Source organism: Canis lupus, chromosome 5 (genome assembly GCF_011100685.1).
Source record: "Canis lupus familiaris isolate Mischka breed German Shepherd chromosome 5, alternate assembly UU_Cfam_GSD_1.0, whole genome shotgun sequence".
Lineage (NCBI taxonomy): Eukaryota > Metazoa > Chordata > Mammalia > Carnivora > Canidae > Canis > Canis lupus.
This window is the reverse complement of record NC_049226.1, coordinates 67,501,314-67,514,833: the sequence shown is the minus strand read 5'-3', so window position 1 is coordinate 67,514,833 and position 13,520 is coordinate 67,501,314. Positions and strand designations below refer to the sequence as shown.

At 53.8% G+C, this 13,520-nt stretch overlaps 2 protein-coding genes across 6 annotated transcripts in view; one reads left to right on the top strand and one right to left on the bottom strand.

Annotated features, from left to right (window-relative positions):
• GSE1 (Gse1 coiled-coil protein) overlaps positions 1-13,520 on the top strand; it is a 413,704-nt gene that overhangs the window by 395,238 nt on the left and 4,946 nt on the right. For 3 of the 5 annotated variants that reach the window (XM_038538120.1, XM_038538123.1, XM_038538119.1), the window contains 7 exons: positions 42-366; positions 2,620-3,233; positions 4,470-4,582; positions 4,891-5,161; positions 6,734-6,847; positions 7,683-8,054; positions 10,214-10,489. In XM_038538120.1, the coding sequence (XP_038394048.1) occupies positions 42-366; positions 2,620-3,233; positions 4,470-4,582; positions 4,891-5,161; positions 6,734-6,847; positions 7,683-8,054; positions 10,214-10,489 (2,085 nt within the window). The remainder of the gene's footprint in view (positions 1-41; positions 367-2,619; positions 3,234-4,469; positions 4,583-4,890; positions 5,162-6,733; positions 6,848-7,682; positions 8,055-10,213; positions 10,490-13,520) is intronic. The other 2 variants (XM_038538121.1, XM_038538122.1) reach the window with 2 other exon arrangements.
• Positions 3,495-13,520, bottom strand: part of GINS2 (GINS complex subunit 2) — a 30,530-nt gene continuing 20,504 nt past the window's right edge. The window contains exons 6-8 of the mRNA XM_038538126.1: positions 10,761-10,836; positions 8,829-9,012; positions 3,495-8,038 (exon numbers count right to left, since the gene is read on the bottom strand). The gene's annotated coding sequence lies outside the window, so the exon portion shown is untranslated. The remainder of the gene's footprint in view (positions 8,039-8,828; positions 9,013-10,760; positions 10,837-13,520) is intronic.

Here is a 13,520-nt window from a genome sequence, read left to right as displayed (position 1 = left end):
AGCTCTGAGATCCCGCCGTGGCGGCCTTTCTCTCCCCACAGAGAAGCTGAAGGAGGCGGGCCTGCAAGCACCGAAGCCCGTGCAGCACCCCTTGCATCCCGCGCCCGCCCCCCACCACACCGTGCCCAGCCTCCTCTCCAACCACAGCATCTTCTCGCTGCCGGGCAGCAGCGCCGCCACGGCCCTGCTCATCCAGCGCACCAACGAGGAGGAGAAGTGGCTGGCGCGGCAGCGGCGCCTGCGGCAGGAGAAGGAGGACCGGCAGTCTCAGGTGTCAGAATTCCGGCAGCAGGTGCTGGAGCAGCACCTGGACATGGGCCGGCCCCCGGTGCCCACGGAGGCGGAGCACAGGCCGGAGAGCGCCAGGTGGGGCCCGCCGGGTCTGGGCGCACCGGGGAACCCCCGGGTGGGAGAGGGTGTCTTCACACTTGCATTCTCCTGTTGCCAGCCACCATTTGTGGGACACCTTCAGTTGGCCTGCGAGGGAGCACAGACTCTTGAGCAGGGAAAAGAGGCGCTCGGAGATGCCTGTGCTGAAGTGACGGTGCCGGCCAGAGTGGGGGGCCTTCCCCGAGTCCCTGCCAAGTCGTGGCGCCTAGAGGGGATGAGAGAAGCTTTTATTGATGATTACACCAGTTCTTTCTGTCTGCCTCTGCTTTCAAGCCCAAACATTTTTTAATGAGAAACGAGACAGTGTTTAATTTTTATTTAAATAAGAAATTAGGTTTATTGCTATTGCAATAAATAGTACCCATTTCCCAACCCCATCCTGGAACCCCTCGGGAGGCCTTCATGCCCGTCGTTGGGCCCCTTCCTACATCTAGAGCCCCCCAGCCTCCTCACTCCTACCTGTTGGTCTGGCTGTCATCTAGTGTGCCCTGCCCCACCCTGCATCCCACCAGGGCTCATCAGCCAGAGTTAGCAGAAAGAGCTTGGCCTCGTCTCAGGGACAAGAATTCCAGCCTCAGTTTCCCCAGTTTTGCACAAATGAAGCCGGGTGAGAAGATTTGAGAGTGTCTCTCTAGCTCTAAATGTCTGGATGCCATCAGGGTCACAGACTTTTTCAACGTCCACATGCTCCTTCCCTCTCTTTGCTTCAGCTTTTGGCCGACTGTGCCCTGGGCGCTGCTGGCCTGTTTGGCAGCCCTACCGTCTGCCGTTGAGTAGGGCGGCGGTGGGGATCCGCTTGGCTGATCTGCTGTGACCGGGGGAAATGGCACCCCCGCAGCCGACGGCCTACACTGCCCACCGCGGCCACAGGGAGTGTCCCTCTGCTTCTCTGAGGCTTCTCAGAGGCGAGAAGGTCTCATCTGCCAGTGAGCTGACCTCTGCTCCTCTAACTCCTCACGCCCCAGGGACTGGGAGCCAAAACACCTCGGCACCTCCTGATAAGATCTGGGTGTCCTGACTCCCATGGGAGTCTTCGTCTGCCCAAGGCCTGGGGATCCCAGCACCTTTGTCCCCAGCAGAGGCATCCCCTGCCTCCGGACCTAGCAGCCCCATGCAGCCCTCGGGCACCAGGGCGGCATCGGGCCCCCAGCCGCCTCTCCTGGCCTCCGTGGTCCCCACAGCAGCTGGCAGCACACTTGGCCTTACAGCAGCGTGAATTTGACATCTGACTGGCCCTTGTGTTCCGAGCTAGAAAACCATTCAGTGCTTGGCTCCAGTGCATGAAATATTTATTCTCCTAACGGGTTTTATTCCTTGGCTGTTTACTTAAGGACACATGGCTTCTTGATATGGTTCCCTTTTGTACTCTGCTGATCAGAGGTGCAGTGGCACGGCGGCGGGGGGGGGGCGGGGGGGGTGTTTCTCCCAGCCTGCATTTGGGAGTAACTTGGTGGCTACGGTTCAGTGTCCCGCCTCCTTGGCTGGGTGGGGAGAGCTCTGGAAGCCTGCTGTGATAGAGGCAGAGCATCTTACCCGATAGAAGGTCCCCTCCGGTTCCCGCCCTGCCTGAGTGTAGGGGTGCTGTGCTCCAGCAAGTGGCTTGGCTCCATGGAGACCCTTTGGGTGTAGCTGCCGCTTTGGGGCCATGTGGGGTTGCTGCCATTCTGATGGGGACCACTGCAGTTTGGCAACAGCACAGATCCACCCTAGCTGTGAGGATCACCCTGAAAGCAGGTCTCCCCTGCCCCACTGGGCTGGGGCAGACTCCCGGGAGAGAGAAGGCGGCCCCCCTGAAGGCCGGCCTGCCTTCTGCATCTGTCCACTGCCTGGCACGTGTGGAGCGGGGGGGCCAGTACGAAGGCCATACTTTTGGCATCAGAGCCGTGTCTTTATTCTCTTCGCAGTGGGTCTCCCCATGGAAAACAAAGGTGAGGGTCTGTCCTTACACAGAGTTCACAGGAATTCAGGAAGTGGTGGAACGGAAGGAGCTATTGGGAGGTCACGGGTGAGAAATGGGAGCAAGCGGGTCTGGCCTGAGGCTGTCTCTGTCCTCAGCAAGCAGTGTCAGCTGTGAGCCTGTGTCCTCTCAAAAGCAGGGACTACACATACCTGCCTCCAGCTGTGTGGAGGGGGAGTGGAGTCCGTGGGTAACAGTCTGTCAAGGGTTCTTAGAGGCGGTGGCCTGGGTGGCTGCCATCTTGACCACGGCCTGCTCTGTTCACTCCCTAGGCCGGGACCGAACCGTCCAGACCCGGGCACCCGAGACCCCCCGCAGCACTTTGGCGGGCCCCCGCCACTCATCTCGCCCAAGCCCCAGCACCACTCTGTGCCCACGGGCCTCTGGAACCCAGTATCCCTGATGGACAGCACTCTGGAGACGCGGCGGGCCCCTGAGAGCCACCCCCTGCACAGCCATCCCGCTCCGTTTGAGTCCAGCCGCCAGGCAGCCGTCCCACTGGTGAAGGTGGAACGGGTCTACTGCCCAGAAAAGGCGGAGGAGGGGCCCCGGAAGCGAGAGGCCACCCCCCTGGACAAGTACCAGCCACCCCCAAGAGAGGCAGGGAACCTGGAGCACCAGGCCTTTCCTCACGGGCCCGGGCCCTTCCTGGCTGAGCTCGAGAAGTCCACCCAGACCATCCTGGGCCAGCAGCGGGCCTCCCTCACCCAGCCCGCCCCCTTTGGGGATCTCACTGGGCCCCTGAAGCCAGGCTCGCCCTACCGGCCTGCAGCCCCACGGGGCCCCGACCCCGCCTACATCTACGATGAGTTCCTGCAGCAACGGCGGAGGCTGGTCAGCAAGCTGGACCTGGAGGAGCGCAGGCGGCGTGAGGCCCAGGAGAAAGGTGTGGTCTCTCTGGGGGCTCTGACCTCCTGGGACCGGGGGGCAGCAGTGCCAGCCCTCCTCCCACTCCTGATTCCTGCTGTGGGCTCAGGGAGCAAGTTCATTGGCTTCTGTGTTGCTACCTGACAACCTCTGCTGGGGAGACAGACTTGGGGCCCCTGCCGGTCCTGCTACAGTGCAAATTGTCCCAAAAAGCCAAATCAAAGCTCTCTGGAAGAATAGTTCCACAGACACGCATGATTAATAAATAATGAACAGAGGCTAATAAGACGATTTTAAATATTAATAGCGCAGCATAACAGAGGAGGAGGCTGTCGAGAGAACAGGCCTGGGCCCAGTGGGGGCTCCTCAGGGGTTGCCATCCTCGGTGGGGGTAGGGCAGGGACAGATCTGGCCCCCTTCCCTCCCTGCTCCTGCAGTGGGAAGGGCGCTGGTGGGGGCGGGACTGTCAGCCAGCAGGTCCAAGGTACCCTTGGCTGTCTCCTACTTGCACACCCTGTCTGACCAGGAGGGGTCAGAGGTTGCTCCAGACCAGTTTTTTTTTTGTTTTTTTTTTTGTTTTTTTCCTGCTAGAAACGAGTCCTATTGAAATCAGTCTCTTAGCCAGAAGCTGGGACCAGGGCCAGGTCTTCCCAGGGTTCTTGCTCTAGGCTAGATTTAAGGCCCCAAAAGTATTTTTCTCCGCCACTTGTCTTGTGAGGGAGAATGAGGGAGTGCCCCATCCAGTGCCCTCGGTGCAGGGGTGCTGCTGCTTTCTACGTGAGTTTCTGTGCACATTCTCTGCCTTAGGTGGGGACCTGAGTATGCCTGGCCCCTCCTGGGTAGTGGACCCAGATGGCCACAGCAGGAGGGGAGTGGATGTGCACACACAGCCTTGGGTTGCCATGGACACGGCCCCAGGCCTGTGGGATGAATGATTCCCTGCAGAGAGATCATGTCCGTTCAGGCCACCTCAGCCTCATCACTTGGGGTCCAAAGGAAGCCTGGCATCTGCCTCCTGCCGTCTCCACCCTCACCCCTCACCAGCCATCCCTATAAAGTGCTAAAATCCTAGGACTAGGGGTTAATGCATGTTTCCACCTGGGATAAAAGGAATCTGGGGTTTTGGGGTGGTCAGGGAGGCCTGCAGGTCTTGGTCTGATGCGTGCTTCTGTACGTGTCACAGAGGGGCCCCCTGTGTGCATCCACTGTAGGATGAGGCTCCTTGCCCAGCCCAACAGTCCTTTCTTGTCCCCAGGATACTACTACGACCTGGACGACTCTTACGATGAGAGTGACGAGGAGGAGGTCAGGGCCCACCTCCGCTGCGTGGCCGAGCAGCCGCCCCTCAAGCTGGACACGTCCTCCGAGGTATCTGGAATCTCGTCCCCGTGTGACAGGTTGTGGGTGGGGCCTCTGGTGCCCCCATCACTTTCTGCTTCTTGGCTTCCCTCCCACTGTCCCGGGCAGCCCCTCATTTGCTAGGAACCCCTGCACCCCTCCATTCCCATTGACTGCAGGTTGTCTGGAAGCGCCGTCAGGGTCTTCCGCGTCTGTGGCCCAGTGTGGAGTTGGCCACAGCTCATGGGCTGCATGGACCCCAGGAGGGAGCCCCTGGGACAGTGGAAGCATGCCACTGCCAGTGGTTTCAAACTCATTTGTTTTCTTTCCCAATCTAGAAGCTAGAGTTTTTGCAACTTTTTGGCTTGACCACCCAACAGCAGAAGGAGGAGTTGCTGACCCAGAAGCGGAGGAAGCGGCGGCGGATGCTGAGGGAGCGAAGCCCGTCACCCCCGACGATTCAGAACAAGCGGCAGACGCCTTCACCGAGACTGGCACTGTCCACCCGCTACAGTCCTGATGAGATGAACAACAGCCCAAACTTCGAAGAGAAGAAGAAGTTCCTGACCATCTTCAACCTGACTCACATCAGTGCCGAGAAGAGGAAAGGTACAGCCTAGTGTGGGCCTCGTGGGGTCGGGTCACTCTGCGGCCACAAGCTTCTGGAGAAGCAGGGGCCGTGGGCTCCTGGGAATGTTCCATGCCCACACTCCTGGTAGGATCTAAAACCACTTCATCCTGGGGCTCTTTCTATTCCCTCTGGCCCCCAAGGAGGCAGCTACTTTGCTTGCACGGGCCTACCCCAGTATCGCTCCAGCATCGACTTTCTCTCCATCCAAAATGCAAATTCCCCTCCTTGGAGGGCATATCTCTTGTCACATCCTGTGCAGGACTGAAGGCTTGGTGCCATGTGTTCTGTGTGTAAAGCCTGCTTTTGACGGCTGCTCTTGTCACTTGTCAGACCTCCCAGTGCTTCAGGCAGCAAGTGGGGCGACTCCTGGGCGCAGGGTCGCAGTGCACCATCCTGCAGGTAGTGGCTGTTTACTCTTGGCAGGTGCTGCCGTGGCCCACAGAGCTTTGCGTTCTGACAGCAGGAGGCTCGGGGTGGCCTGTGGTGGCCAGGCAGAGCCAGCATATGCTGTGAATGGGACAGCTTGCCCTGGAAGGTGCTTCCAGGTCCATCTGGCCACCAAGGGCCATGTTGGGGCCACCTTTTCAGGCTGGAGTCCATAGCACAGGAGGGGTGGTGCGGTCTGAGCACATTCTCGCCTCCCCTTCCTTGGTCTGGCCCATACCTCACTTAGTGCCAGGAAGTGAGTTCAGGTGAGAACTCCACCTGTCTCGATGCTCATTTCCATGCTTCTAAGTCCAACTTGCTGATACCTAGGTTGTCACTTCTCTGGAAGGAAGTCAGAAGGAAAGCAGAAGTGTTACTGGTCACATACTTGCTTCCACTTACTTCATTAGTGGGGTGTAGCCGTGTGCTTTTCGCCTTTAACCTTAAACTGGAACCTGCGCATTCTCTTAAAGAGGCAGTGACTCATTGATCACTGGCACCTGTCCCTGGGAACAGCCATAATCTTGTTTGTAACAAGCATCTTTTTGCCTGACTTAATTCCTAGAGGAAGCCACCAGTGATGCAGGCACTTCGGTGTCAGTTGGTAACAAGTGCCACCACAACAGGAACTCACAGTGGTGGGCGTCACGGGGGTCTGGTTCCGTTTCAGTAGATGGCAGCCTTGCTGGGACTTGTGCACGTGTGCCAAGAGCTGTAGGGGAGAGGAATGTGCCTGGAAGCAGCCCATGCTCCCAGAGGTGCTGTGTGGATCTTCACGGTTGTTCCTTTTGTTGGGAGCTTTTGTGTGCCTGAGTCTTTTAAATAAGAATAGTGTCGGAAGTCACCTCTGAAGATCACGGGAACCCATTATTTTGATGTATGCACACAGCTATTTTTGGAATGCATCTAGAATGCTCTGTAGCAAAAGCTGAGCAGAATCTGAGCTAACCCTAAAATGAAAGTTTCTTCCTTTAAACACAGCCTGTTCCCCTTGGTCCTTGCTTTGCTCTTCTTGATTTAAAGGACTTGCACCTGCCAGTGACGGCTTGGGCTAGAAGCCTGCTCCCCTTCCCTCTCAGCAGTGATGCAACTGTGTTGTTAATCTCAGGCTGCTTTTCTCATAGACAAAGAGAAACTTGTTGAAATGCTCCATGCCATGAAGCAGAAGGCACTGTCCGCAGCAGTGGCAGACCCACTCAGGAACTCTCCGAGGGACAGTCCTGCTGTCTCCCTGAGCGGTAAGGCCCAGGGCGGGAAGGACAGCCCCTTCCTCCGCCACCGCCTGGGACTGTCCTGAGGGATGCCCGAGGTCAGAGGCAACCATTCAAGGCCTTCGTCATCAGTCTTTCCTCTTGGAAACCGAATGTGTTTCTCTCTGTGTGTCTGTCTCTGTCTTCCGCACAAAGCTCCCAGCACAGTTGGGGAAAGCTGTGTTCAGGATGGAACAGGAGAGTGGGAAGTCCAGGCTGGGAGCCAATGGGGAGGGTCCCGGTTCCACAGGGCTGTCTGCGGTCGGTTCATGTAGTCACAGCCACCGGCCGGCCACCCCTCTGGAGCCCGTGCCCCAGGTTCCGGCGCCTGCTGCTCCGGCGCTGCTGCTCCTGCCGGCCTCACGTTGACACTCTTCTCCGTCATCTCTTTCTTGCTTGTTCTGCCCTGCAGGCTTCTCCGACACCTGCTTTCACACCTTTCTCTCTCTTGGCTTCGGTTAAACCTCGCTGTGCTTCTGAGCAGGAAATCTTGATGGTCTGGCCCTGTTCTCAGATCCTAACATCGTCTTTCTTATCCAGTTGGGCCATGTAACGTCTACCTTTTAGGTGACCTGAAGTGACTTGCTTCTTCCTTCAGATTCTCTTTCTTCTTAGATGCCTTCCTGGGGCGCCTTTCAAGGATGGACTTGCTGCTGAACATAGCCCCACCTTCCGACCGCACACGCTCACTGGCATTTAATTAAACGGCCCCCTGAGTCTTGGTTCTTTGCACTAGGTCTTTATTAAATGTAAGCTCTAGAGGTCAGGGTCCGCCTGTTCACTTGCCGCTCTTAACATTTTCCTCACTTTCTGTCTCTAAAAGAACCAGCCACGCAGCAAGCCTCTCTGGATATGGAGAAGCCTGTGGGTGTTGCTGCTTCCTTGTCTGACGTCGCAAAGGCCACGGAGCCTGGGAGACCGGAGCAGCTCCGGCCCCAGGAGCTGTCGCGGGTCCAGGAGCCCGCTCCTGCCAGCAGCGAGAAGGCTAGGCTGAACGAGGCCCCTGGGGGCAAGAAGAGCCTGAGCATGCTTCATTACATCCGGGGCCCTGCGCCCAAGGACATTCCCGTGCCACTGTCCCACAGCATCAATGGGAAGAGCAAGCCATGGGAGCCCTTCATGGCGGAAGAGTTTGCACATCAGTTCCATGAGTCTGTGCTGCAGTCCACCCAGAAGGCCCTGCAGAAGCATAAAGGTAATGAGACTGCTAGTCCTTGCCCTGCTCCTGTGTCACTAGAACAGCTGGCTAGTGTTCCTGGAGCACTCAACTGCAGCCAGGAGCTCACTACTTAAACTTCAGTGTGCACAAGGCACCTGACATCGGGCTGAGAATTCTCCATTGCTAGGAGGTGCCAGGTGATGCTAGTGCTACTGGTCTACTGACTGCACTTCAGGAAAAGTTAGCAAGTGATGCCCTCTGAATTAAGTTAGATTTCCTGGTTTTTTGGTTTTGTTGTTGTTACAGATTTTATTTATTTTAAAGAGTATGTGTGTGCGTGAACAAGGGGGAAGGGTAGAAGGAGAAGAAGGAGCAGATTCTCCGCTGAGCAGGGAGCCTGATGCAGGACACCCTGGGATCATCACCTGAGCAGAAGGCAGTCGCTTGACTGATGAGCCACGCGGGCACCTAAAGCCTTTCCTTTTATTAAGGCCAGGTGAGGGGCCCCCAGGCAAAGAGGCTCCATTCTTTCTTTTTTTTTTTTTTTTTAATTTTTTTTTTTTAAGTTTGTATTTATTTATGATAGTCACAGAGAGAGAGAGAGAGAGAGAGAGAGAGAGAGAGAGGCAGAGACACAGGCAGAGGGAGAAGCAGGCTCCATGCACCGGGAGCCTGATGTGGGATTCGATCCCGGGTCTCCAGGATCGCGCCCTGGGCCAAAGGCAGGCGCCAAACCGCTGCGCCACCCAGGGATCCCCCTCCATTCTTTCTGTAGCTCATGGATTTCTCAGCATTCTCAAACACACTCACCTGGAAGCCTCCCCACTCTTTGACAGCCAGACCAGCAGGTGTTTGTTCCAACAACCTCGGAGAGAGCTTTGTAACACTTGAGCCCCCAGATCCACTCCCCTCAGACATTTTGGTGGGAATTCCCGAAGGTGGGATATCAGGGTTCGCTTCAACTCATTCTCACTGAATCAAAGGTTGAAACTGACTGGGGAAAGAAAAAAAAGAAAAGAAACTGGAGAGAAAAGAATCTCCCATGATTAAGTAACTACTGAGTATAAAATAAATTTTCATAGGTTCCAGTAGCCAGAAGAAAATAATTGGGTTATCAGGCCAAAGCCATTTTAAACTTGTTTATTACTGCAAACTATAAAAGCTGAAGGGGCAAGTAAGCATCTGTAGACACAACAGCTCTGACACCGTGTCAGCATCTCCCAGGTATGTTAACAACGCCATCAACAGAGACAAAATGATACCAAAAAGCAAAGGATGGTTTTCGCAGTGAAAATCAGGAGCAGTGCTTTATTGGGTGTTTGTCATGAATTTACTTGAAAGAATCCTGTTTTTCAAGGAGAAAATATTTTGACTAGACCAGGTTAAATACTCAGTGCCCTCCTAGACAAGCCTCACAGAGGCTTTTCTGTGGCCCTAGGACACATTTTTCTTGCCTTATTTTACATCAACCCTTTCCAGACACTATACTCAACCACTTCCTTGGGTTTTTTGTTTTGTTTTGTTTTTAAGATGTATTCATCTATTTTAAAGAGCGCATGCACAGGGGTCAGGGGAGAGGGAGAGTGAGACTCCCAGGTAGGCTCCCATGCCCAACACAGAGCCCAACACAGGGCTCATTCCCAAGGACCAGGAGATCCCAACCTGAACCAAAATCAAAAGTTGGATGCTTCACCAACTGTCCTCTACCTAGGTACCCCTTTGTCAGGATTTTAAAGCCATCAAACTCCTACCAATCTGAACTCTGCAAGTCCATTGACTGCGCATGTCCCAGACTGTAGCAGAGGCAGCGTATACTTGTTAGGATATCTCCTGAGGGGCCATGCCATAGGGGCAGCACAGATCCCAACAACAGCTAATGCAGGGTATGCCCAGAGACTACAGGACCTGCACTTCCTGGGAGGGCTGGGGGGACCAGTGTCCACAGAGGGCTGGCTGCAGACCAAGCTCAAGCCTCATTTCCTAGATGCTTGGAGATCAGTGTGGCTGAGACCACACACCTGTTGTGACTGGAGTACATAGAGGGCTGCTGCAGTCTTTATGCCTCTCTGACCTTGCCTTTGGGCACCAGGTTTGACCTCTGAAGGGCACAGGCCTCTCTGAACTCCCTCTAGTCAGCAGACCTGCAGCCACACAGACTCCTACAGGCCCATCACCCACCTGTTCTCTCCCCACAGGGAACGTAGCTGTGCTGTCTGCAGAGCAGAACCACAAAGTTGACACGTCCATCCACTACAACATTCCCGAGCTACAGTCCTCCAGCCGACTCCCTCTGCCCCAGCACAATGGGCAGCAGGAGGCCCCCTCCGGGAGGAAGGGCCCCCTCACACAGGAGATGGACCAGGACTCGGAGGACGACGAGGAAGACGGAGAGGAGGACGAGGACGAACCCCCCAGGCGCAAGTGGCAAGGGATTGAGGCAATTTTTGAAGCTTACCAGGAACATATAGAAGGTACAGTAGGGGCAGAGGGAGGGGCTGAGGGCCATGGGAAACAAAGTTGACTCAACGCATCCATGTGGAATCTCCCTGCCAACCCTGGGGACTCTTGAGTGGTGGCACCGACACTCAGGGCACAGCTAGGTAGTGTTCCTCCAGTACTCTGCCTGTTTTAAGAACTGTCCCTCAGGCTTCTGCAGGTGCCCCAAATTAGAGACCAGAGGCCACAGTTACTGGAAAAATTTAAGTACTGGTTTCTGCCACCACTCAGTGTGACAGCTCAAACCTGGGATGGGCTCTGTGCTGTCTTCTTTCACGCTTCTAAATGTTCTATCCGTCCCGGCTGGTTACACACAAGGGTCCTGAAAAGGGAAGAAGGTTTGTGAATTCAGCTGAGCCCCAAATACTGAGGCCTGGTCATGCCAGAGCCTGCCTCCCCTTTCAGTGCCCCAAGGCTGCCAGCCGTTCCCTTACAGGCTCTGTCACCCTCCTGGGCTAGTGCTTTGTGTAGGGAGGCAAGCCCTCATCGGCCTCTGCACGCCTCTCCCTACCCCCAGCCTAGTGTTTTTGGAGTGAGAGGCAATGGGCAGGGGTCACGAGGCCTGAGTGCTGTCCTTGTGCTTCTAGCACACTGCCTCCTTTCTCTGCCCCTCTGTTTCCTCGAGAGGCATCTAGCTTGGAGGCTGCAGTGCTGGGACTTCTGTGCAGGAGGCCCCTAGACCATGAACCGTCCTTGCTGCACTGAGGCTGCCAGGGTCAGGGCTGCCTCTCCCTGACGCACGTCTGACCATTCACAGAGGAGTTTTCCTTCTGAGCAGGGACTGTGAATACTCATCTACGTTTGATTACGGATTTTTCTAATCATTGCAAATCCTTTGACATAAGTATTTTTTTCCCAAAGGTTTTATTTATTCATTTGACGGAGAGAGTGAGCACACAAGGGAAGCAGCAGAGGGAGAGGGAGAAGCAGGCTCCCCACTGAGCAGGAAGCCCGATGCAGGGCTCCATCCCAGGACTCTGGGATCATGACCCAGTTGGATCATGGAGGCAGATGTTTAACCTACTGAGCCATCCAGGTGCCCCTGAAATAAGCACTTTAAAACAGACTCACAAAAGGAATGCCTGTGTAGGCACAAACAGCGAGCATATCTGCTCCTGCATTTTGCTTCCTCCTCCGTGAGGAACCCTGTTTGGAATTGCTCGCTCCTTACATGTTGTTTTTAAGTGCATACATATGTATCCAGGACCAATGTAGAGCATTTCTTGTTTTTTTGGTGCCTTTTTGGGAATCCTTCCCTGCCCCAAGGATGTGATGATTCTCTCCATTTTCTTCTAAAATTCTTAAGTCCTGCTTTTATGTCTAGAATTGATTTCTGTGCATGGATGAAGGTAGAAATTAACTTCGTCTTTGGAACTTTCAATTTGTGCAGCCAATTACCCTGGTGATTTATGGGGTGCCGTCTATGCCCCTACCTGTGCCCGGGGTGAGCTGTGGCACCCTCCTCTGCCCAGCTGCCCCTGCACCACCCTGTGGATGCTCTAGGGCTGCCGAGCTCTGCTGAAGAGTGTGCTCATATCTGTGCTTCTCTGGCAGCTCCACTGTTTTTGGGCCTTAGGGTTACCCCATGGATTTTAGGATCATCTGTTCCACCCAAAAAATCATTTGGAATTTGTAGTTGCATTGATTTACAGATATGGAGAGAATTAATGTTTTTGATAGCAATGTTACTGCCTTTATGATTAAATTGCATTAAACTGGGGCACCCCAGGTGGCTGTGTTGGTTAAGCTTCTTCCTTCAGCTTAGGTCATGATCCTGGGATCAAGCCCCACATCGGGCTCCATGCTCAGTGGGGGGTCTGCTTCTCCCTCTCCCTCTGCCCCTCCCCTCCTGCCTTCTGTCTGAAATAAATAAAATCTTTAAAAAGTTTTTTTTTTTTTTTTTTTTTTATTTATTCACGAGAGACCCACAGAGAGAGGGAGGCAGAGACACAGGCAGAGAGAGAAGCAGGCTCCATGCAGGGAGCCCGATGTGAGACTCGATCCTGGGACTCCAGGATCACGCCCTGAGCTGAAGGCAGACATTCAACTGCTGAGCCACCCACACGTCCCTTTAGAAATAGTTTAATGCAATTTTTTACTGTTTTGTTTTTGCCATGAGTAACATCCCTTATTAGACTCAGTTTTAGGTAGCAGCTAGGTTATCATGGCTTTTTTAGTTTTTTTTTCCCTTGTTATATATGATCATAGATGTTCAGACATTCTGTAAATCAAGCTTAGTTCTTTTGAGTTTTTACTTTTTTGTCCTGCTGCCATACCTAGGACCTCTGGGCTGTTGAATAGAGCACTGGCACTAACGGAGCTTTTTTCTGGTTTCTGAAACGGGGAAGAAATAAAGGTTCTCGTTTGCTGCCGCATTGATGGCATAGGATTGGCAGGGTTCATGTGGTGCCTAGGCCCCATGGAGGTGACCACCTTCTTTTTTTTTGCCTTTGGTGTTTTCTGATGTTGCTTGTTCCTTGCTGAATTTGTTAGCACTTTTAACATTTTTAATCTGTGTCCTGAAGTGGTAGAAGATGGATTTATTGCACTGCATTATTCTATCTCAGTTGTTCTATAAGTTCAGTCAGCTAGCCTTTCCTGTCTTTAATTCCTTTTGTTAAACTACTACCAAAAAAAATGTTTATTTCTCATTCCCATAAAGTCCATCACAGGACTGTGGGATTCTTCAGACAGCTGCCCTCAGGTAGGGGGCTCAGCATTCCAAACTACTTGGAGTTTCTGACCCTTTTTTCTGTATGGGCTTCCATGACTGACATAGGAAAAGCACTAGTCTTACACCAACAAATAAAGGCTCCATCCTGGCTTTTCATTCTTGAAACACTTCAGAGAAAGCAGAGATTTATCCTTGAAAGTTTAAAGTTACTCCTATTAAAACCAGGCTCAGTATCTGGGAAAGGCAGAGATTTTTCTAATTCATGTCCAAATTTACTCTAGCCCCCTTTTATTGAGCAGCTTATTTTATCTTTTCTTTTGAAAAATGGATTT